This window comes from Odocoileus virginianus, chromosome 24 (genome assembly GCF_023699985.2).
Source record: "Odocoileus virginianus isolate 20LAN1187 ecotype Illinois chromosome 24, Ovbor_1.2, whole genome shotgun sequence".
NCBI classification, from domain to species: domain Eukaryota; kingdom Metazoa; phylum Chordata; class Mammalia; order Artiodactyla; family Cervidae; genus Odocoileus; species Odocoileus virginianus.
The window spans coordinates 47,313,237-47,338,246 of NC_069697.1; the positions used below are offsets into that span (position 1 = coordinate 47,313,237).

At 40.4% G+C, this 25,010-nt stretch overlaps 2 protein-coding genes across 2 annotated transcripts in view; both read left to right on the plus strand.

Moving 5' to 3' along the window:
* TAFA2 (TAFA chemokine like family member 2) overlaps window positions 1-25,010 on the plus strand; it is a 530,331-nt gene that overhangs the window by 81,399 nt on the left and 423,922 nt on the right. The window lies entirely within an intron of this gene.
* On the plus strand, window positions 19,963-23,260 carry LOC139029677 (phosphatidylinositol 4-phosphate 5-kinase type-1 alpha). The gene has a single exon (XM_070454680.1). The coding sequence runs from the start codon at window positions 20,024-20,026 to the stop codon at window positions 21,671-21,673; it is 1,650 nt and encodes a 549-aa protein (XP_070310781.1). The 5' UTR covers window positions 19,963-20,023; the 3' UTR covers window positions 21,674-23,260.

Consider the following 25,010-nt stretch of genomic DNA (forward strand, 5'->3'; position numbering starts at 1 on the left):
CTCTTGAGGGTCTCTTGGACTACAAGATCAAACCAGTCCATCCTAAAGGAAATCAATCCTGAATATTCACTGGAAGGACTGATCCTGAAGCTGAAACTCCAATACTTTGGCCACCTGATGCGAAGACCTGACTCATTGGAAAAGACCCTGATGCTGGGAAAGATTGAAGGTGGAAAGAGAAGGGGACGACAGAGGATGAGATGGTTGGATGGCATCACCGACTTGATGGACATGAGTTTGAGCAAGCTCCGGGAGTTGGTGATGGACAGGGAGGCCTGGCATGCTTCAGTCCATGGAAAGAGTTGCAAAGAGTCGGACACAACTGAGCAACTGAACTGAATAATATAATGATCATGGGAATATATAGATATTTTCAAATTAGTGTTTTTATTTTCTTTGGATAAATATCTGAAAATTAAATTGCTAAATCATATAGTAGTTCTATTTTTAATTTTTTGGGGAACCTCAGTATTCTTTTCCATAGTGGTTGCACCAATTTATGTTGCCACTAATAGTGCATGCAGGCTTCCTTTTCTCTACATTCCTGCCAAGACTTGTTATTTATTGTCCTGTTAACAGTAGCCCTTCTGACAGATGTTAGGGGATATCTCATTGAAGTTTTGATTTTCATTTCCCTGATAATAAATGATATAGAGTATCTTGTACCTGTCAGCCATCTGTACATCTTCTTTGGAAAAATGTTTATTTGGATCATCTTCTGCCCATTTCTTAATTGGATTTTGTTTTTGTTTTGTAATTGTGTTATGCGACTTCTTCATACATTTTGGATACTAGCCCCCTTATCAGATATATAATTTGCAAATATTTTCTTCCATTCACTAGGTTACCTTTTCATTTTGTTGATAGTTTCCTTTGCCCTGCAGAAACTTTTTAGTTTTATGTAGTCCCACTTGTTTATTTTTGCTTTTGTTGCTTTTGTTTTTGATGTCCAGATTCAAAAAATCATTGCTAAGACCTGTGTCAAGGAGCTTACCACATATGTTTTCTTCTGGAAGTTTTATGGCTTCAAGTCTTACACTCACATTGAGTTAATTTTGTGAAAGATGTAAAATAGTGGTCTAGTTTTGTTCTTTTGCATATGGCCTCCCAGTTTTCTCAAATAGAAGAGACTGTTCTTTCTGTTTTGTATATTCTTGGCTCCTTTGTCATATATATTAATTGACCATATGAGTGTAGGTTTATTTCTGGGTTCTTCATTCCCTGCTTTTATGTCAAAACTATTCTGTTTTAATTACTTTAGCTTTGTAATATAGTTTGAATCATGGCATGTGATGCTCTAGTTTTGTTTTTCTTAAATTCACTTTGGCTATTCTGGGTCTTTTATATTTCTATTAAAATTTTGGGATTGTTTATTCTGTCTCTGTGAAAATGTCATTGGAAAGCTCTCCAAATATTAAAGTTGATCAGTTATTTTATGTTTTTAGACAAGTTCCAGAAGTAATATCTCATTTTATTTAAAAATGTGGTTGGTTTCTCTTTGCATTAGATTATCTAGTGCTTTCTTCCTCCTTCCATACTATTTTCTGTTATTTGGGAGTCTAGACCTCAGAAGGTTGCAGAGAAAAACAGTTGAATAATTCTATTGAAGCTGAGGCATCTAGAGGTGATGGGGCAGTTGTGGATGGGTATGAATTTACACCTGGCAGTAATTTCCTTGGGTCAGTGGCCAAAGACTAAAAAGGAAGCTGGATGTCTGAGTAGATACCACTGCAGATAAATAGCATGAGATTCATTCCATACTCTTTGGATTGTGATACAGTTATGCTCCCTCCACAGGGTAGAAATCAGATCTAACCTTGGGAAACCATGACTGTGGGGAGAGCAGGTGAGTGTAGACGTGGAGATGCATCTTTAAATTTATTGAAATGACATTTCCATCACATGGTTATAGAAACATCAATATACAGTATTTCTTGTCCACCTGAGTTTACGGTTTGCAATTTGAATCTGGCACTGTCCATTCTATATATTCAGTTTAGATACAACAATCTCTGCTAACAAGGACTGAAAAAGATTGAACAGCAGCATGGCTTGATCCAAGGCTAGAGAATCATGAACTGTAAAAATCTTACCCTAGCTCTTGTAGTGTGCTGTCATAAATCGAAAAAAATCAGTACAGTGTGAAATACCGGCCTTCTGCAATAGCATGAAGATGATCTGATATATAAACTTGGAAAATGGGGGCCTAGAGAGAGGAACATACCCAACCTTGGTACAATTGGGAAGGTGATTCTTGTTTTCAGTTTGGTGATATTCTGATCAGGCTGAACTTAATAGTTTCTCTTCAGGACTTGAGATTAACATAAAAACGGAAAATAGCCAAATTATGGGGAAGGAATTACTCAAAAGAGGTCACTATATTGAGAAACTATTTTTAAAATGGACGGTGCTGTGTTAGTTTTAGAAATTAGTTTTGGCCTAAATGACCAAAAGCACACTGTATTTCAATAATCCATAATTAGATCAGTCCATGTTCAATTAAATGATGCCCTTGATTTAGAAATGTCCAATAAAAGAACTCTGACAAAAATTATTAATAAAAATAAAGTTCTTGGGGGTAATCTTTGAGGACACAGAGTCATGAATCATACCAAGAAAAACAACCTGTATAATTGAAATGGTGTGACAATTAATAATAAATATGCCTGTTAATATAAGTAGTGGTTAAAATCCTGGACTTTGGATTCAAGTAGGCTCTGATTCAAAGCCTTTCTCTACCAGTTAGTATCTGTGACCCTGGGCAATGCACTTTGCCCTTCTGTAAAATGGGAATACATGTGCAATTCCTCAGTATTGTTGTAGATGTTAGATCAAGTATTTAATGTGCATGGCAATGGTGATAATTTATATTATTATTAAAAATCTTTTCAGTTGGAGTCTTTTAGCAACCTGACCCATGATCTAAAATATTGCTATTGGTTGGCTTTACAAAATAAATTTAAGTATTGAGACATTATGATTTCTTGCATTTCTTAAACAATCTAATCTTTTAACATGTTACAAATCTGATACACAGGTAGTAGCTTCCATATGGTTTTTCATGAAGTATGGCAAAAAAAAAAAAAAAAACCCATGAAAAGATAAATGAAAGAATAAGTTCTTTAAACAATACTCTTTATAGCTTCTCAAGCAAGATAGGAAAAAAAGAAGATAATTTTAATGGCGTCTGGCAGATACTAACAATATTAATGTAATAAATACTATAGTAATTTATATTCTTTTTAATAGCATTCTGATTTCAATCATCTGGGAGATTTTAACAAATGAAGCTGCTTTTATATGCTAAGTGTGGAAATAAGAGGTTGTTGTTATGAACTTGCACTGAGGAAAATAGAAATGCGGAAGAGTTAAGAAATCCAGTGAAATGAGTGCACCTATGGTTGATTCTTGTTGATCTATAATAGAAAGCCACAAAATTCTGTAAAGCAATTATGCTTCAATTAAAAAAAAAAAGAAATTCAGTGAATATCCTAAAGAAATAACTTTTCTTTCAGGTCTTTTATTTTGATTTCCTCTCTGAATACAAGCCCTACTTAAAATAATTTTAGTTCATTAAATCAGAATCCTGAACATTTTGAAGATACTATACTACAACTAAGAAAACATGACTTTAAAAAATTCCTCAGAATTCACTCCCTTTTTTCATTTTTAAGGCAGAATTTGATTTATTTGGAAAAATAAAGTCCAATCAAACTTAGGACTTGGGCTGCATTTATGTGATATTCCCTTTGGTAGTCTTCCTTTTTTGCCTTTGCATTTTGAAGAAATGATCTGTTTTCTAAAAGTATTGTTAACCCTGATAGGTCTCTCTTTTCAAATTTTTTTTTTAAAGAAAATATCAGAGATATTTAAAAATTTTTGCCTGAACTATGGAGTGACCTGGGCTCCCTTGTTGGCTCAGATGGTAAAGAATCCGCCTTCAATGCAGGAGACCTGGGTTCGATCCCTGAGTGGGGAAGATCTCTGGAGGAGGGCGTGGCAGCCCACTCCAGTACTCCTGCCTGCAGAATCCCATGGACAGAGGAGCCTGGCGGGCTACAGTCCATGAGGTCCCAAAGAGTGGGGCACGACTGAGCCCCTAAACAGCACAGAGGAGAATATGCATCTTTAAATTTATTGCAATTACTTTTTTTTTTGCTTTTCACTTTTTGGTAATTACCTTTAATTACTTACCAGTAAGGGATAGAAGGTGTATCTTCACAGTCTAAGTATATGAAAGCAAAAAAAAAAAAAAAAAAAAAAAAATCAATGCATGAGGAGGATTAAGAAATCTTTGTTAGGGATTTTGTCTTGATCTTTATAACGGAGGCTCTGCAGTCCACCTGCAGTGCAGGAGACAGTGGAGACTGGGTTCGATCCCTGGAGAAGCAAATGGCAACCCACAGTGGTATTCTTGCCTGGGAAATCCCATGGACAGAGGAGCCTGCTGGGCCACAGTCCACGGGGTCACAAGAAGTGGGACGATTGAGCGCACGTACATCGTCATGGAGCAGTGGAGAGGCTCACCGTGAGTTAGTGAAGGAAAGCTCTCATTTCTTGAGAGATTCTTTGCTGGTGTCAAAAGGTAGCAATGATCCTCTGGAAATAGAACACTCTGCAGCAGCAAGATGAAGCTCTTTTGCAAGTCTCTCTGCTGCTGCTGCTCCTGACAGGGAAGCTATTTTAACTTTTAATTTGCTAAAAGGCAAATAAGGCAGCTGTCTTCACAGTAGGAAGTTAGGGGCTGAGTGTTGGAGACACAGCTCTCTTTTCATGTAAATTAAAGGAGAATATACTAAAGGAAAGTATACTGTTGCTGTACAGACTCTCAGCAAGCAGGCCAGAGTGTCATCTTTAGTGATTCTCTCATGATTTCCTTTAATTTGCCAAACACATCAGATCTGAGAATAGATTTTATATTTGACAGCACTGAAGCATCCCTTCCCTTTTGCCTTCCTCCACCTCCCCAAACACCAAAACTCAGAAAACGTTTTGGATGATGTTTGAATTTAAAACTGTACTTAATGTTTTCACTAAGCCTTTGTTCTTTTCTTTATGATATTCCTTTTTATTGAAGCATTTTTCCAAGGGAATTGAAGCTCATGAGGGAAGACTTGAGATTGCACCTATTTTTCGTTAAATAGGAGCTGTGTTAGTAACTTCTCAATGTTGCATGGAATATACTAATGCCAAGAGTCTCTGGATGATTCCTTTTGATGTTGTCCTCTAAAGGTCTCATCAGAAAGCATTGCTCTCTGCATTATCCCCTTCTGATTTCTGGTGGTTTTGTTTTGTTTGGCTATTGATTGGTATGACACATCCCTCTTAATGCTAACATTAGATGATGCTTTATAAGAGCACTTAGTGGAAAATGACTGTGTATAGGTAGAAAGTTCATTAAATGGTTTGAACTATTTGTCTGAGATGCATTATCAGTCAGATGTATGTTCCAGCTATAGGACTGATTGGGAATTTTGGTCAGTTGACCCATTTGACTTATCTCTACTACACTTCTCTTTTGTAGGGTAAAATGCATTCTTGAGAAGAATGCAAAACTTCTCTTTGTTCTCAGCATAATACATTTTTAATGGTTAACGATTGTAAAGATAATCTCATATGGGGAGCAAAAATGTCTCCCTTTGGTTATCATTATAAATTTACTTCTGAACAAATTAAAAATGAAATCATCATCCCTGTCAGAATTGGGCAAGGAAACAAAGGCTTATTAAGGAGTTGCTTTCCCTTGGTGAAATATATTATCAATAATCATTGCAGTTCGTAATGCATGTGGTTTGGCATGATGTTTTAATTTGTGCTGATTTGATGGTGTAGAAACCATTTTTGTTTTACAGTTTCTTGTCTGAGAACTTGCAATAGTCACATGTCTTCTGTAAATGAGTTTGGAGGTGGCTCAGTGGTAAAGAATCTGCCTGCCAACGCAGAAAATGAACGCTCAGTCCCTGAGTCAAGAAGACCCCCTGGAGAAGGAAATGGCAACCCACTCCAGGATTCTTGCCTGGAGAATCCCACGGACAGAGCAGCCTGGTGGAGCTACAGTCCATGGGGTCGCGAAAGAGTCACACATGACTTGGCGACTAAACCACAATCACACTGAACCTGGTTGGTATCAGGACAAATAAAAATTAAGAAGCTGAATCATCACTGTTGAAAATAAGGGAAGAGACTCCCCCCTCCCTTCTTTTTTCTTTTCTTTTTTTTAACTTTAGAAAAGTTATTACTTCTACATACTTTCCCCTCTCTTCGAAATGTCTATACATGCTCTGAACACTGGATGCCCCTTTCCTCAGCTTTGCAAGCCTGGAGTATCTTTCTCAAGGGCCTGGCACCGTCCCTTTGAAATGTCAGCACTGCAGAGGAAACAGCCCTTGCATCCCTGTGTCTCTGGCATGGTAGGAGCCTAACTTTTGTGGGACCTTCTCACCAAGTTGCAAAATTACCTCTTGTCATAAAGAATGAGGAGTTTGCTTCTTCTCTACATAAAGCTAATTACCTAACACAGATGGTTCCCCCAATTACCAGGTAAATTAGGGTGAGCTACATGTGACAAATTGTGCTGTTAAGTCCTCTTGCTTGAGAACTAACTATTGTTTATCTTGAAAATATGTGTGCAATAATTTGTGTCTGCTTGACTATATAAAGAGATTTCTTTCCATCTTTGCAATCTCCCAGTAGATCTCAAGTGATGCACATTACATTCTGTTTTAATAATTCTTCAAAAATGTAAGTGTTTTCTTTTACTATACCTCCTTTAGGGAGAGTGTTTAAGATTTGGTTTTTAATTCCACTCCCACATCAGTGGTCATGCGTGTGCTAGGTCACGTCAGTTGTGCCCACTTCTTTGAGACCCTATGGATTGTAGCCCTCCAGGCTTCTCTGTCCATGGCATTCTTCAGGCAAGAACAGTGGAGTGGGTTGCCATGCCCTCTTCCAGGGGATCTTCCCAACACGGGGATCGAACTCGCGTCTCTTATGTCTCCTGTATTGGTAGGCAGGTTCTTCACCACTAGTGCCACCTGGGAAGCCCCGATAGAGGTCATCAGTTCAGTTCAGTTGCTCAGTCTTGTGAGACTCTTTGCGACCCCATGGGCTGCAGCACGCCAGGCTTCCCTGTCTATCACCAACTCCTGGAGCTTGCTCAAACTCCTGTTGTTTAGGTTTGTGATAACTTTTCTTCCAAGGAGCAGGCCTCTTTTAATTTCATGGCTTCAGTCACCATCTGCAGTGATTTTGGAGCCCAAGAAAATAGTCTGTCACTGTTTCCATTTTTTCCCCTTCTATTTGCCATTGATGGCACTGGATGCTATGATCTTAGTTTTCTGAACGTTGAGTTTTAAGACAGCTTTATCACTCTTCTCTTTTTCATCAAGAGACTCTTTAGTTTCTCTTCACTTTCTGCCGTAAATCATCTGCATACCTGAGGTTATTGATATTTCTCCCAACAATCTTGATTCCAGCTTGTGCTTCATCTAGCCCAGCAGTTTGCATGATGTACTCTGCATATAAGTTAAATAAGCAGGGTGACAATATACAGCCTTGATGTACTCCTTTCCCAATTTGGAACCAGTCTGTTGTTCCATGTCCAGTTCTAACTGTTGATTCTTGACCTGCATACAGGTTTCTCAGGAGGCAGATAAGGTAAGGTAATAGTGGTCATGGACTATTATAAAAAACACTTTGACCAACTTGTGCCTTTAGCTGTCTTTCCTTCTTTAATCAGATGTTCAATTCAGAGAGAACCCTCTTGGCTAAAATCACTAAAGATTAATCAGTATTGTGTAAAGAACAAACAAGACTGTTTCATTAGCATTTTTTTTTTTTTTTCAGCACAGCCAGTATTCCACATTCAACTGTGGAAGCTATTGTGAAGATAGAATTAGCTAACTGGCACATTTGTCACTCTTTCTTTTAATTACTACTTAGTACATTCTCTCAATCTATTTTTAGGCTAATGTTATTCTGTTAAAGTTATCACTATTCATTTTAAATACCACTTGCTTTCAGTTATATTGTTTATAATATCCTGCAAAAATGTTAAAGTTGGCATTGCTAACTCAAAGGTGACTTGTGGCACAGGAATGATTTACGCTTGTGGGATTGCAGAAGTCTAAAAATAGGGCTTGATGTTGCATATGTACTGCAGTATGGAGGCCCAATATGGTTGGAAGAGGATGGGTTTTCATCTCTCTATGAGTTTTCTTGCTTTTGTCTCCAAGTCTGAGCGGCACTGGAATAATTAGATTGCTCATTTGTATCATTTCCCATCAGTGCATACCATCCTGCCCTGCCAACTTCCAGGTGTTTACAAGGAAGCACAGAGTCTGTAAATAGCCTTTCTATACAACCCTAGATACTACCTTACTTTGAAGATGTGCTTAGTCGCTCAGTTGTGTCCGACTCTTTGTGGCCCATGGACTGTAGCCCGCTAGGCTCCTCTGTCCATGGGGATTCTCCAGCAAGAACACTGGAGTGGGTTGCCATGCCCCCCTCCAGAGGATCTTTCCAACCTAGGGATCGAACCCAGGTCTCCTGCATTGCAGGTGGATTCTTTACCGTCTAAGCCACCAGGGGAGCCCATGATTACTGGAGTGGATATCCCCCATCTATTGAACTGGGTGGTGATAGACCCTTGCGTTAGGTTCTGATGTGGTTAGTGTGGGACTCTGACCTTAGGATGAAGGTGACATTTTCCAATGAAAGTGTCAAGACATAGAGCACATATTACAAAAAGAAGGTATTTCTGTAAGCAAGGTGCATGACAGCAATTCTGGGCAAGTAGCATTTCTGAATGAACAACACATTTTGGTCCTTGTTCCTTCTGGTTTGATGCATCTGCTTGTGGCTAAGTGTGAGATGACAGTGTTGACAGATGCTTTCCTTCAACCTTTCCAAGTGTGAACTCTGATCAGATAAGTGGAAGTCATATAATTGAGTTCACAGCTCTGTTGTTGATGGGACCAGAAGTTGCATGAGCATCGGGTGTGCTATAGAAAGGGAAATCAAGGCTAGTACCATTTGGAATATATATGGGTGACTCAGGAATTGGGTAGTTTATCTCCTCATTGGCTGGACTGGATTGGGCTGTGGATGAGACAGATAAGCTGATGGAGCATTTATGTTCAGTATAGCTCCAGGCCCTCTTTAATGAAATGTGTGAGGATTAAACATGATAGCTATGAGTTTGTGTAAATATCATGAGTCTCTAGCTTAGTTTTTCTCTATCAGAATATATTTGATTACATTTATCTTACTTTAAGGTGATGGGCCATTGGGTTCAGGCTATATTATTATCTATAAAAGAGGAATTCTTTATCTTTTGGAAATAGCTCTGGAGTTCTGTAAAGCTGTGGTAATTTATAACTGTTCTGACACTGTTGTTTAATAGGTAGTTCAGCTCTTGGAATTTACTGGAAGAGATCTCAGGGATCAGCCTCTCAGCAATAATTTTATGTCAGTGTAATGGCTTCTGTGTTGCTGTGGTGTAACAATGTGGAACCTGTTATACTTCTTGCCAGCTGCCAATTAAAATACACACTGGGGAGAGTAATCTAATTTTCAGAGAGTATTAACTTGATCTTAATGAATGTTGATGTTTAATTTAATTGTGACCTTTAAGTTATACTTTTTGAAGAAAAATGTCTCATGTTTTCACAACATGAACTGTTGCAGAGTCCAGACACTGATTTTTTAATGGATCTCGAAAAACATTTTAAGTAGAACAATTCAAATATTTTGAATCCAGCCCATTCCATTTTAATCCAAAAAAATAAACTAGTGAATCTCTCCTGATTACGTACTTTAAACTCAAAGAAAATATAGTCAAAGGAAAATAAGCACTAATATAATGAGAGCAGAAAGAAAAATCTCCTGTTACACACATTAATTATACAGGAAGAATAAGATTACTCCTACTAGCTCTATCTCAGCTTCTTAACCAGGCGAACTCCTACTTGTCCTACAAAACCCATTGATAAAATTCCTTTTTTTTCTCCTGTGAATACTTCCCATTTCCTGGGCTACCCACAGGCAGAGCTCATTAGTCTCCCAGCACTTTTTTCATATTTTGTTAGCACTGCTATGTTTTAAGGATTTATATTTTCCTCTTTCCCTTGACTATGAGTTTCTTGAGGACAGAAACTACTCCTTACTTATTTCAATATATCATTGTGTAATGTTAAACTTAGTATTAGATGTAGAGTAGGATCCAGCCAGTCCATCCTGAAGGAGATCAGTCCTGGGTGTTCATTGGAAGGACTGGTGCTGAAGCTGAAACTCCAATACTTTGGCCACCTCATGTGAAGAGTTGACTCATTGGAAACGACCCTGATGCTTGGAGGGATTGGGGGCAGGAGGAGAAGGGGACGACAGAGGATGAGATGGCTGGATGGCATCACCGACTCTATGGGCATGAGTTTGAGTAAACTCAGGGAGTTGGTGATGAACAGGGAGGCCTGGCATGCTGCGATTCATGGGGTCGCAAAGAGTCAGACACGACTGAGCGACTGAACTGAACTGAACTGAGGTACTCAGTAAATACTTAATAAAAAAAGAGAGGAATGAATGGGCTCTCAAGAAACTCAAGAAATGGTCCATCCTCACTGTGTTGAAGTAGAATTTTCTATGTAGGGGGGTGATGGTATGTGTCCTCCAATGGTTTATTCTTATAGAAGCTGTACCTAGGGTCCTGCAGTTCATCCACTGCAGATTGACCCTGGAATCCGCTTACACTCTTAGGCCCTTTGTCTTTCAGGATAAGAGCTATGTATGGGCTTAAGGAAGAACTAAGTCTCAATCTAAGAAAATTTGATAAGCAAGTATTGTATCATGACTGTGTATCTCCAGGTAAATGCAAAATATCTTCAATCTAAGTTCAAACTCATGATAAGCATGAGTATAGGTCAGAGGTGTGTCAGTTCTGTGTACCTTTATACTTATGTAGGAGATGCTCTGATAATTGGGTGTCAGCCTTGGCACTGTGTGGGTCAAGTTCATCAGTCAAGTATATGTTGGCTCTTGTGGATCTCAGGTGAATTTGGGTTATTGGTTAAGCAACCTAATGTGGAGTGCTGGGTTCTGAAGCTGCCCTTATGTTTGAGGGATTGCTCAGAATCTTCAGGATTGTCCTGGATCTTTGTTTATTCTGGAGTGCTCTTGAAAAACAGACGGTGAATCAAGGTTGTTATTGTATAATCTGCTACTAACCTAGACCATTTCTGCACTGTGAGTGTTTGTACAGGATATTGTCTTAGTTTGGGCAGCTTCAACAACAGACCTTTATTTCTCACAGCTCTGGAACCTGGAAGCCTGAGGTCAGATTGCCAGCATGTCTGGTTCTTGATAAGGGCCCCTCCTCCTGTTTCAGTCTTCTAGCAGTCACCTCACACGGCAGAGAGGGCGCAAACTATCATGTTTCTTCTTGTAAGGGCGCTGATCCCATTCATGAAGGCTCTACCTTCATGTCCTAATTACTTCCTAAAAGCCCCACAGCCTACTGGTATCCTTTTAGGAGTTAGGATTTCAACATATGAATTCGGGTGGCCCAATAGGTCAGCCCCTAACAGGTGTGTCTTAGCGTGTAACAGTTAAACAATGGTCTATAGGAAAACTATAGGATGTCACTTGTCTGTGATTCAGACCGCTCTTTCTGATGTAGCGCTTTTATTTACATAACTTTCCAAGCCTCGTTTCCTCAGTTTCTGTGATAAGGAGAACAAAGTGGAACTGAATTTTAGGCCACGGCCTGAGTTGGGCATTGCTTTTCCCCAGGAAGCATAGTTCATATTGTAGTCTAAGTCACTACAAATTTGAAAGATCTCTCTTGAAATCTGAAGAGCGCTGTGTGTGCAACCACTACTGGAAGACCTTCACGGTTATGAGAATTAATGAGTCCCCGCACACAGAATGCTCCGCACAGTTCTTGGGACATGTACAAAAGCGACAACCTCCGGTGTTACAGGAAGGATCAGATGTTCTTTTAAGAAGACTGGATAGTATAAGGGATATGCTATGTTGTTATTCAGATGCTAAGTCATGTCTGACTCTTTGTGACCCCACGCCAGACTTCCCTGTCCTTCACTGTCTCCCTGCATTTGTTTAAACTCATGTCCATTGAGTCGGTGATGCCATCCAACCATCTCATCCTCTGTCGTCCCCTTCTCCTCCCACCTTCAATCTTTCCCAGCATCAGGATCTTTTCCAATGAGTTAGTTCTTTGCATTAGGTGGCCATAGTATTGGAGCTTCAACTTCAGCATCAGTCCTTCCAATGAATATTCAGGGTTGATTTCCTTTAGGATTGACTGGTTTGATCTCCTTGCAGTCCAAGGGACTCTCAAGAGTCTCCTTCAACACCACAGTTCAAAAGCATCAGTTCTTCAGTGCTCAGTCATCTTTTTGGTCTAACTCTCACATCCGTACATTACTACTGGGATAACCATAGCTTTGACTGTATGGACCTTTGTTGGCAAAGTGATGTCCCTATTTTAATATGCTGTCTAGGTTTGTCATAGCTTTTTATCCAAGGAGCAAGCGTCTTTTAATTTTGTGGCTGCAGTCACCATCTGCAGTGATTTTGGAGCCCAGGAAAATAAAGTCTGCTTATAGGCTATGAGGAATACCATTTCAGAGTGATGCTAATAAGTGAGTAAAGGATTGAAAATGCAAACAGTCTATTTCATCAATTATTGGTAGAGTTTATGGTTAGAAGTCAGCTTGTTTGCTAGAAATCTTAGACCAAATTGCCTAAGAATATAATTACAGTCACATTTCACATATTTGGAGGTGATTTTCTATCTCTAATTCTGCTTTGTGAAATGTCAGTTCTTTAGGATATAACTTACTAGAAGTGAGAAAATAAACTGAGGAGGTTTCAAAGATGTAACCATGAAGATAAGGAATTGACTTTCTGGGTTCTTGTAGAATTTTATGACTCTTAATAAACCTATGGTTCTCAAGCAGCACGGTCAGCTTGTTTCCCCATCCATAGCAGATTGGAAGAGCAAACTTGAAGGGGTGTGTTTGTGTGTATGTGTCTATACATACATGTATATGGAAAGCTACTATTAGGAATACACAATACACAATGACAGCAAATAGAATAATCACAAGCTTGGCTTGGAGGGGTTAAAAAGAAAAATGAAAATCCTCCATACTGATTATCCCTGACACATTAAGAAAATATATTCAATATTTTCTATTATAAAGGAAATTCACATCTAAAATTCATTCCCATTTTGTGAAAGTGAGTCTCTCAATCATGTCCTACTCTTTACAACCCCATGGACTATACAGTCCATGGAATTCTCCAGGCCAGAATACTGCAGTGGGAAGTCTTTGCCTTCTCCAGGGGATCTTCCCAACCCAGGGATCAAACCCAGGTGTCCCACATTGAAGCAGATTCTTTACCAGCTGAGCCACAAGGGAAGCCCTCCCATTTTATGACCATTTATTAACTAAAAATGATCTAAATAAAAAAAATTTTGTAGCTAAAATAAGACATATGATTGGTGATATGATTTGGCGTTAGAATGGGTTTACATTCATTTCTTATGTTTAAGTGATGTGGGCAGGTTAGTTAGTGCTGTGAACCTCTGTTTTCTTCTCTCTCTTCTCCATAAAGCGGAGGTGATACTTCCCCCCATGCAGGGATGCTGTGAGGCTGGGATGACATCATATATGTAAAGTGTAAGCAGGAAAGACCCCATATGTTATTGCCTCTCATTCTATTATTTGTCTCCTTATCTGTTTGGTGAAATCTATGTATCTAAAACACCCTATTCCAATGAGGTTTCACTGCATTGCTATTTATTGATACTTGACTGAAAATTAAATTTATAATTCACATCTCAGATAACTGATAATTATATACTTTGAATGATCGAGAAACTGCTAAAAGCCTGCTGGTGTGAATCTGCAGCAAAGTGCTAGGGTTGTCTAAGTCTCAAAACTATTTATAGTCTTGTGAGGTTTCTGGAATGTTATGACTCTCTAATATGAAGGAGAAAAGATACATTTTATTTATTACCTGTGTTACTGAAGTTAAGAAGACTGATGACATTCTTGTGTTAAATGCACTTTGGAAATTGTTTGGATAATGGTTTTGGGCTGTGTTACAATTCACTTTTTTTTTTTTCATTTACTCTTAGGTGTTTCTTGTCATTATTATATATCTTATTGATTTGGAGGATGTTCTAGAGACATGCACTATTGATTGGGCAGTGTTTCTATATTTTGTGATTTACCAGTTTTTGCTCCTTATATCATTATTAGCACTAGAATCAAATTGAAAAGATTCACAGATCCTTTTCTATCATGGAATTTTTAGAGCTATTTTTATGACATGTAATGGATTAAAGAATTTTATGGTAGCTGCCTAATTCCTTTAAAGTTATCTAAAATATGCCATCTGCTTTATAACCTCAAGTGATCTTATGGTTTATTAGTTTTATTAAGCAAACATTTAATGTGTAAATATGATTTAATAAGCTTTCCACAGGTGTCTAATTGGGTTTTAATTTCTTCCACTAGAATTAAATCCTGTAAAATGTATGTAGGTCTTTTAAGTCACAGTAATGTCTCTGAATGTTAGCTGGTCAAATATAAATTTGTATTTTGGTTCAATTTCAATTTTAATATCTATAAATCTCTGTTGGATTCTGCTACCAGATCACTACATTAAAGAGGTGATTCTTGAGCTTTCAGGTGTTATTTATAAGCCAGAACTAATTCTGCTGCAAGAGACAGAGAAGTCCAGCTCAGACTAGCCTAACTGAAAAAACTGGTCATCTCCAATAGCTTGGAAGAACACTGGGGTAGATCCCAGAATTGGAAGAAGAGATGTAAGAACTGGACCTTAATGAGTGGAACCAGGGACCCAATGATGGCAAAGATCTATCTTCCTAATTTTTTTTTGTAACCCATGTTTCTATTTCTTTACACATTTGTTCTATTTTGGAGAGATTTATTTTTTCCATTTGGCAGGGGACAAGGCCACTGCAGCCCAAGCTTAGCAACTCCAGTGGAAAAAGTTTCTTTCTCTTCATCTTCATCTGTCAGCGCCAGGGAGGCCTTGGTCATGTGCCCAACCATGGGTGATGGGAAGGCTTGCTAGGCACGGGTAGGTTGACCTCAGTCAGTCCCTCTTGAACCCTTCTGACAAGCTGTTGAGTGTTATAGACCTCTGTAGGAAAATCTTTAAGCACAAATGTATCTGATTGTTTACATATTCGTCCAGGAGCTGGTTAGTGGTCTCTCCTTAGAAGTGTAGACTTCAGGTTAAGAATCCCTGGAATAAAATGTTAAGGCAGTGTGAACCAGCATTGAAGTGAAATTTTGGCAAATGTTTTTATACCTCCAAAATAGTACATTCTTTCAGTTAAATATGTGTGTGTGTGTGTGTGTGTGTGTGTGTGTGTGATATGCTTATATATGCTTGTGTATGCTTGTATATGGGCTTCCCAGGTGGCCCAGCGGTAAAGAATCTGCCTGCAATGCAGGAGGTCTGGGTTCAATCCCTGGGTCAGGAAGATCCCATCTGAAGGAGGGAATGGCAATCCACTCCAGTATTTTTGTCTGAGAATTCCATGGACAGAGGATCTTGGTGGGCTACAGTCCATGGGGTTGCAAAGAGTTGGTCATGATGGAGTGATTAACACTTTCACTTTGATATACATATATATGGTATCCAATAGAATTTTAGGAACTATCTCCTTTAGGTACAAGGGAATATAAACACAATTATCTGGGGATAAACTTCACAATCTTAAAACATCTTCAGGCTTTAATGATGAAGCAGCTTCCAAGAACAGTGAATACAGCTGAGAAGCATCAGAACTTTTCTTAGACTATTATATGACTGGTCACATAGAAGAAAAGAGGGATTCCATTGTCTCTAATAAGTCAGTGTTTTCCATGAAAAATAAGAGTCGGGTATACGTGACTGGAGGGGAGAAGGAACTCACAGAGAAAAAGATTAAAAGGAGTCTACCCGCACCAGTGCGGTGCCTCTGTGTGGCCTGCTGTCTTCCACTCTTGCCTTCTTCTTGTTGCTTTCCCAGGGAACAGACAGAGTGATTATTTAAAGTACAGTCAAGCAGATCATGTCAGTATTGGCTAGTCCTTGTGCTGAAAATAGTTACCATGACCTATATGCCATGATCTGGCTCCCACTTCTTCCCCCACCTCCATCATTTCAAGTTTCCCCTTCGCCTTCCCTTCTTTCCATTCATCACATTCCATTCTTTCCATCCCTCACATACGCCAGCTCTCACTGATCTTAGGCCTTTAACCATGTTGCACCACCTTTCTTTTTTAGAAAATACTTATTTGGCTGTGCTGTATCTTAGTTGCAGCGTGTGGGATCTTTGATCTTCGTTGTGGCAGGCAGGGTCTTTATTTCCTTATTTATTTAGTTGTGGCATGCAAACTTGGTTGTGGCATGTGGGATCTAGTTCCCTGGCCGCGGATTGAACCCCTGCCCCATGCACTGGGAGCGCAGAGCTTGCCCACTGGGCCGCCGGGGAAGCACGTTATTTCTTGAATGTCTTCTCTCCACTCCTTCCTGGCTCTCTTCTGCTTATCCTTCATGGCCTTGGTTTCATTATTACTTCCTCAGGAAAGCTTTCTGGAACCTGAGTCTCAGTGAATTGCTTCCTATTCCTCCCCTTGATAGTATTGTATTACTGCAAGTTGCAAGGACATATTTATTTGTTTGTTTAATCTCTCACTCTTCATTTTGCATTAATAAGCTCTGTGTGATCGGGTACCATGTTCGTCTTGTTCATTTGGTGCCTAACACTGTGCCCGGGGACCTAATTCTTAATGCTTTTTGAAGACTCGCTGAAGAAATGCAAAGAGAATAGTGGAGATTAGAAACAGCTGCCGCAGCTGACTCCAAAGCTTAGAAGTAGAATGGGATCGTAACAGCAGTAGACATTCTGATGGCTGGGTCAAAGGTGGAGATGCATGCACAAAGCTGATGGAACAGAGCTGCAGCCGGGGGCTCAGGGCTGTGTGATTTCAGGTGTGTGCCCCATGAGGACATGCACAGGCACACGAGCCTTCTGCTCAACAGCCTTGTGAGAATCAGGGTGACATTCGGGAGGCCTGGTGATCACCGCAGCTTAGCAACCTCGGGAACGGTTTGCACACTGCCTGTGAGTGACAAGCTAGGCCATTTGTGCCTGTGTGTCAACATTAGCTCCGCTGCCAGATTGGGCTTCATTTGTAACCCTGAGTTGTCATTAATGAAATATTGGAAATAGAGTTGTACATTTTGGAAATATTTTCATTAAAAGTAAAGGCAAGATTTGATTGTTTGCCTTCTTCTTGGTGTGTGTACTTAAAAAAGGGGAGGCTCAGTTTTGGAATTGGACTTCATAATCCTGGATACCCAATTTAGCTTCAAAATAAACTTTATTCCTCTGCCTTTTCAGCTAACATTTTCTATTTCCTTACCTACGAACAGGATCACATTGTGACGTGTACCATGCCATTTACATTTCTTGGCTTTTTTTTCCCTTAAAGTTTCTTCTTGATGAACTGCAGTTGGAGCATAGCTCCACCTCCCTGCCGTTTTCTCTACAGTACTGATGGGATTTTAGTATTAGTTTTATCATGATGTGTGGATGCTTGACTTTTAAAAAGAGCACATCTCAATCTAAGCAGTGTCTTTGGCATCATGATAGGAGTCCATGGTCCTATCTGGTCCCGGTTGGACGGATCCAACTGGGAACGTGGGCTGTGCATAAAGATATTAAGAGCCCACCATCAGATTAGATCCCCAAATAAGAGAACCTCAGTCAGCCCTCTGCTTCTCTTGATCATGGCTTCCGCATCTCCTCTCAGAATGCGTGTTTCATGGTGTGTGTGTGCTTAGCTGCCCAGTCATGTCTGAGTCTTTGTGACCCCATGGACCCCACCAGGCTCCTCAGTCCATGGGATTCTGCAGGCAAGAATACTGGAGTGGGTAGCCATTCCCTTCTTCAGGGGATATTCCTGACCCAGGTATTGAACCTGAGTCTCCTGCTTTGCAGGCAGATTCTTTATCGTCATGAAACCAGGGAAGGTTTCATGGTATTGGGAAGTGGTAAAGTGAAAACGTTATTAAAAGAGAGATGACAATATAGAGAGACATTTTCCTATTATCAGTCTTCATGAAAATTTACTCTCTGAACCAGATCTCTTATGCCCTTCTTTTGGAGCTTTGCATAACTGTATCTTCTCATTTATCAGATTTCAAATACCGCATCCTCAGAGAGGTTTTTTCTGAGGTAGGTCAGTTTGCTGTAGCCACGCGTTCTGGGAAACACACTCACTCAGACGGACAATGCAGATAGTGGAGTGCAGTTTGACACCGGCGGGCCCAAGGCAGAGTCTCCTCTTAGCCAAGGACCCCGACCAGTTTTTCTGAAAACCTTACATACCCTAAGTGTACGGGCCCAAACCCACCTCCCCAAATTCCCTGAAACTAGTCTGAACAAAGAAAAAGAAAGATACAATCAAAGTTAACCCGTGATTCATGTGCCTTAAGCCTAGGTAGTTAACAGTGGACAATTATCAATAGGCCTGTGGTCATACCCCAGTAAGCATAATAGAATTTATGATTCTATTCGGTTACACAGATAATTAGGGTATTCTTTTAGGCGATGGAGTCTAGGTACGAGCCTTGGAGCTCTTCCTTCTGGGGGCCTGGTTTTCCAGCTGGTATGTCGTTTCCATAGATACTGGGCACATAGCTCAAAGTCCACAGTCTGGCCCAGGATGGAGTCCTGCTTTCAAGAGGGAGCCTGTTCTGTTTTCTCCTTCAAGTTCACTTAGACTGCTTCATACTTGTGGGTTGACAAACAAGGATTCTCATCTTTGAGCAAGCTCTTAGGTTTCTTTTGTATTACTATGAATTAGACAGTAAGCAGTGCAGGGTACACGTGTTTTTAACAATACAGTGGTGAGGGTGGATGCAGATTCCTGGAACCTCCTGTGTTTTTTCAGAGGCTCAGCCAAAGTACAGTAGAATCAGGTGTGAAGGACTCTTCAGGTAAAAGGAATTTTTGCCTTTTAACCCCTTTTGGGCTAGTCTGAGAGTTAGGCATATCAACCCACAGGATTCGACCTTATTAAAAAAATGCCATTTGAACTGTACCACTCAGGTATGGATAAAGGTTTCATAATTTTTTGCTGTGTCACTTGTCCATCTTATTCACTGCTGTGCCACCTGGCCTTACAGGGTTTCAGTGTTTTGGGGCCTGACTGTGATTCTCTAGAACTTTCCATCATCCCCTTACCACAGTGGGCTTGTTTATTTCCATCATAATTCAAATAACACTCATTTATTTACTTGTTTCTTGACTATCTATCTCTTAACTCCAGCACGATGGTGATTACCTCCCTTTTTCTAGGTGCAGCTTCAACGCCTAACATAGTTTTAGGAATCCTGCATTTTCTACCTTCGTAGCATCATGCTTGTGCTGCCCTTGTGGCTGTGTATGTCATGAAATAGGAAAGCTTTAGAAGAGAGCGAGGCAGACACTTCCACTCCATCTGTTAAGTCTGAAGCCTGGGATCTGGACCCAGGTGAGCAGGTTTAATGATGTTATCACAGACATCTTTAGCATTTGGAAGAATGGGCAGTTAGAAGAACTTGATGACTGAAATTTCTTTGTTAAATTTCCTCATTCCTGCAAATTTTGTCACCTTTGAAACACTTTCCTAACTTGTCATGATAATACAGCCAATACTCTAGGTGATGTAGCCTTTTATTTCAGAGAGTAGTCTCTGGATTGAGTTGCCTTTGTTTCTGTCCTCTGTCTACCTCTTGACTTATTTGATTTTTTGTGGTTTCTTAATCTCTCTGATTTCAGTTTCTCCATTTTTAAAATAAAGCTGATAATAGAATTTATTAACATTTTATAAGGTTCTTGTAAAGATGAAATCAATATGTTCGGACTCCGAGAAGAGGAAGAGCGCGGTAGAAAAAGAGAGAGGCCGCTGAGGAGGAGGGGGCTGCCAAGATGGCGTCTGCCTCCTCTGGCTCGTCGGCGGTAGGGTGTTCATCTGCGGATTCCGGCGTCCCTCCCTGCACCTCGGCCTCAGCATCCGGAATCAAGAGACCCACGGCATCTGAGGTGCCTTATTCCTCTGGCATGTCCATGAAGAAAATAGGTCACCGAGGTGTTGATTCCTCAGGAGAGACAACATATAAAAAGACAACCTCATCAGCCTTAAAAGGTGCCATCCAGTTAGGCATTACTCACACTGTGGGAAGCCTGAGTACCAAACCAGAGCGGGATGTCCTCATGCAAGACTTCTATGTGGTGGAGAGTATTTTCTTCCCAAGTGAAGGCAGCAACCTGACCCCTGCTCATCACTACAATGACTTTCGATTCAAGACCTACGCACCTGTTGCCTTCCGATACTTTCGGGAGTTATTTGGTATCCGGCCTGATGATTACTTGTACTCCCTCTGCAATGAACCACTGATTGAACTCTGCAACTCTGGGGCTAGTGGTTCCCTCTTCTATGTGTCCAGTGATGATGAATTCATCATAAAAACAGTCCAGCACAAAGAGGCGGAGTTTCTGCAGAAGCTGCTTCCAGGATACTACATGAACCTCAACCAGAACCCTCGGACTTTGCTGCCTAAGTTCTATGGACTGTACTGTGTGCAGGCAGGTGGTAAGAATATTCGAATTGTCGTGATGAACAATCTCTTACCACGGTCAGTCAAGATGCATATCAAGTATGACCTCAAGGGCTCAACATACAAAAGGCGAGCTTCCCAAAAAGAGCGAGAGAAACCTCTCCCTACCCTTAAAGATCTGGACTTCTTACAAGACATCCCTGATGGGCTCTTTTTGGATGCCGATATGTACAATGCTCTATGCAAGACCCTGCAGCGTGACTGTTTGGTGCTGCAGAGCTTCAAGATAATGGACTATAGCCTCCTGGTGTCAATCCATAACATAGATCATGCGCAGCGAGAGCCTTTAGGCAGTGAAGCACAGTGTTCAGCTGATACTCGCAGACCAGCCCCCCAAAAGGCTCTCTATTCCACAGCCATGGAATCTATCCAGGGCGAGGCTCGGCGAGGTGGCACCATGGAGACCGATGACCATATGGGTGGCATCCCGGCCCGGAATAGTAAAGGGGAAAGGCTGCTGCTTTATATTGGGATCATTGACATTCTGCAGTCTTACAGGTTTGTTAAGAAGTTGGAGCATTCTTGGAAAGCTCTGGTACATGATGGGGACACCGTATCAGTGCATCGCCCCAGCTTCTACGCTGAACGGTTCCAGCGTTTCATGTGCACTACAGTTTTTAAGAAGATTCCCTTGAAGCCCTCTCCTTCCAAAAAGTTTCGGTCTGGCTCATCTTTCTCTCGGCGAGCAGGCCCCAGCGGCAACTCCTGCGTAACTTACCAGCCATCAGTCTCTGGGGAACACAAGGCACAAGTGACAACAAAGGCGGAAGTGGAGCCAGGCGTCCACTTGGGTCGTCCTGATGTTTTACCTCAGACTCCACCTTTGGAGAAAATCAGTGAGGTCTCGACTATTCCTGACCCCTATTTCTCACCTGTAGTTGGAGAGACTTTGCAAGCGCTAACTACAAGTTCAACCCTCTTGGAAAAACATGAAGTTCCAGAGTCAGAGTTCGTCCATTGAGCAAAAATCCTCAGAAGACTTGGAGCGAGACTCAACCACCTCTGTGATCCCAAGATGTCAGCCCTTGACCCAGCAGTGCTGAGTTTTCTTTTTCATGGTCATCAAAAAAGGAGTGCAGTGGAAGCTAGGAGAGCTCTCCATTTCCCCCGGAAGAAGAAGAACCTTTTCTCCTTTCCCTTCCTTATGAATGGGCATTAGTGCCGGGACAGTTGAGGACGGCAGCATCCTCTCCACTCCCAGGTTGGGTGAAACCAGTTTTCAACTCACCAGCCTTGGCTTCCACAACTGAATGATTTCAGATCCCCCTTCTTCCTGTTGGAAGTGGGGTTGCTGGACTTGGCGATTTTCTTTCCCCCTCATCTACCTTTCATCAGGAGCTGGACTCTTTAATTTCCTCAGGACAGACTGGCTGGTACCTTATCCCTACCTTAACTCTTTCTCTGGAAGAAGACTCCTGTAATCTTTGTAAAGGTTTTTTGGGGGGTGTTTAACCTCCCATCCCTCTCCTTTTGTTTCCTTAAAAAAGGAAAAGGAAAATAGCACACAATTTCAAACCAGTTTTCAGATCAAAACTCCAGAAGTATTGGAGAGATGCCTATTCACAGGGTTCCCTCAGAAGAGCCCTGGTATTTGAGAAACAGAAGGTGGTGACTGCTCTGCTAGGAGCAGTTCCTCTTTAACTCCTCCTCTCTTAATGAATTTCTTAAGGCTGAAGGAATGGAGAGAGTGGGACACGGGGTAGTCTTTACCCCTTTTGTTAAACAGTGGTGCAGTCTTGGGGCTCACAGGTCAGAACCCTTTCTAGGCAGAACCCTACTCACTGCCAGGCCATAATCATTATTACTGTTTTGCAATTTGAAATGTATTCTGCTTGTTTTTCTAAATATGAAGACTTATCAAATGAATTTTAGATTTCTTCTCCAAAGGAGATGTCTTCCTTGCTCTTCCCACCTTTTCCTACAGTGTTCTGCTGTTAGTGGAGCTGAGATGGAGATGGGGATACCTGTCTGTTGAACAGGTAACTGTGAGGCTAGAGAATGTTCTCTTAAACGCATAGGGAGCCAGCAGATTCCTGCCTTAGTGCAGTCATTGCTGTGCCCCACACCCTGCCGCCTCTCTTCACGCAGAGAACGTGGACATGGGGGCTGTGTAATCCCTCTTCTCCCTGTGTTCACCATCTGGTCCTCCTCCTCCTCTCAGGGGAAGAAGGGGTCCTGGTGTGTCTGGCAGATTGTTGAATCCCTGTACTGTCCCCCTCCATCCCACCCTGCCTTGATAGTAGCTTAGTCCACACCCTGAGTAACTGTCTATATTAGACACCCCCAGCCAGTTTCTGGCTGCCTGTCTTTGCTGCCATGTTCTTTTTTACAAGAAGGAAAGAAACAATTCTTGCTATTTTTTTTTCATAATTTACTATTTATGATGTATTTAAGTGTTTTATTCAGGACAGAGTTCTGTCATGGGTGGGAGGGAATACTTGAGGGAGGCTTAAGGACAGGAATGGGGAGTCAACATTTTTATGAAGTGTCACTATTTGCCTCTACTTTGTATTGTTCAGAAATGGCAAATACAATATAAAAGCGATAAGTATCTGGTTTTAATGCATTAAACTTTTGTCAGTTAAAAAAAAAAAAAAAAAAAAAAAGAAATCAATATGTTCAATGTGTTTAGAACAGTATTTTGAACAGTAAGCACTTAATACTAGCGAAAATAAATATATTAGCTAATTTGGGGATAAAATTTGGGTTTACATTTGTTTTGTAAGAGGTAAACATTTCTTTCTTAAATTCTTTATTAAACCCAATAGCTGCTTTAGTCAATGATACTAATCTTTTTAATGTTGGGAGACGTAACCCTGAGAAGGTTGGGGAAGGTTGGCTCTTAGGTGTCTAAACTTGCTGAGAGAATTCAGCACCAGCAAACCAGCTCTTCAACAAATACTAAAGGATCTTCTCTAGACAGGAAACACAGAAAGGTGGTATAAACGTGAACCCCAAACAACAAAATAAATGGCAACGGGACCATACCTATCAATAATTACCTTAAATATAAATGGGTTGAATGCCCCAACCAAAAGACAAAGGCTGGCTGAATGGATACAAAAGCAAGACCCCTATATATGCTGTCTACAAGAGACCCACCTCAAAACAAGGGACACATACAGACTAAAAGCGAAGGGCTAGAAAAAAAATATTCCACACAAACGGAGACCAAAAGAAAGCAGGAGTCGCAATACTCATATCAGATAAAATAGACTTTCAAATAAAGGCTGTGAAAAGAGACAAAGATGGACACTACATAATGATCAAAGGATCAATCCAAGAAGAAGATATAACAATTGTAAATATATATGCACCCAACATAGGAGCACCGCAATATGTAAGGCAAACGCTAATGAGTATGAAAGAGGAAATTAATAGTAACACAATAATAGTAGGAGACTTTAATACCCCACTCACAACTATGGATAGATCAACTAAACAGAAAATAAACAAGGAAACACAAACTTTAAAGGACACAATGGACCAGCTAGACCTAATTGACATCTATAGGACGTTTCACCCCAAAACAGTCAACTTCACCTTTTTCTCAAGTGCACACGGAACCTTCTCCAGAATAGATCACATCCTGGGCCATAAATCTAGTCTTGGTAAATTCAAAAAAATTGAAATCATTCCAGTCATCTTTTCTGACCACAGTGCAGTAAGATTAGATCTCAATTACAGGAAAAAAATTATTAAAAATTCAAGCATATGGAGGCTAAACAACACGCTTCTGAATAACCAACAAATCATAGAAGAAATCAAAAAAGAAATCAAAATATGCATAGAAATGAATGAAAATGAAAACACAACAACCCAAAACCTATGGGACACTGTAAAAGCAGTGCTAAGGGGAAGATTCATAGCATTACAGGCCTACCTCAAGAAACAAGAAAAAAGTCAAATAAATAACCTAACTCTACACCTAAAGCAACTAGAGAAGGAAGAAATGAAGAACCCCAGGGTTAGTAGAAGGAAAGAAATCTTAAAAATTAGGGCAGAAATAAATGCAAAAGAAACTAAAGAGACCATAGCAAAAATCAACAAAGCTAAAAGCTGGTGTTTTGAAAAAATAAACAAAATTGACAAACCATTAGCAAGACTCATTAAGAAACAAAGGGAGAAGAACCAAATTAACAAAATTAGAAACGAAAATGGAGAGATCACAACAGACAACACTGAAATACAAAGGATCATAAGAGACTACTACCAGCAGCTCTATGCCAATAAAATGGACAACTTGGAAGAAATGGACAAGTTCTTAGAGAAGTATAACTTTCCTAAACTGAACCAGG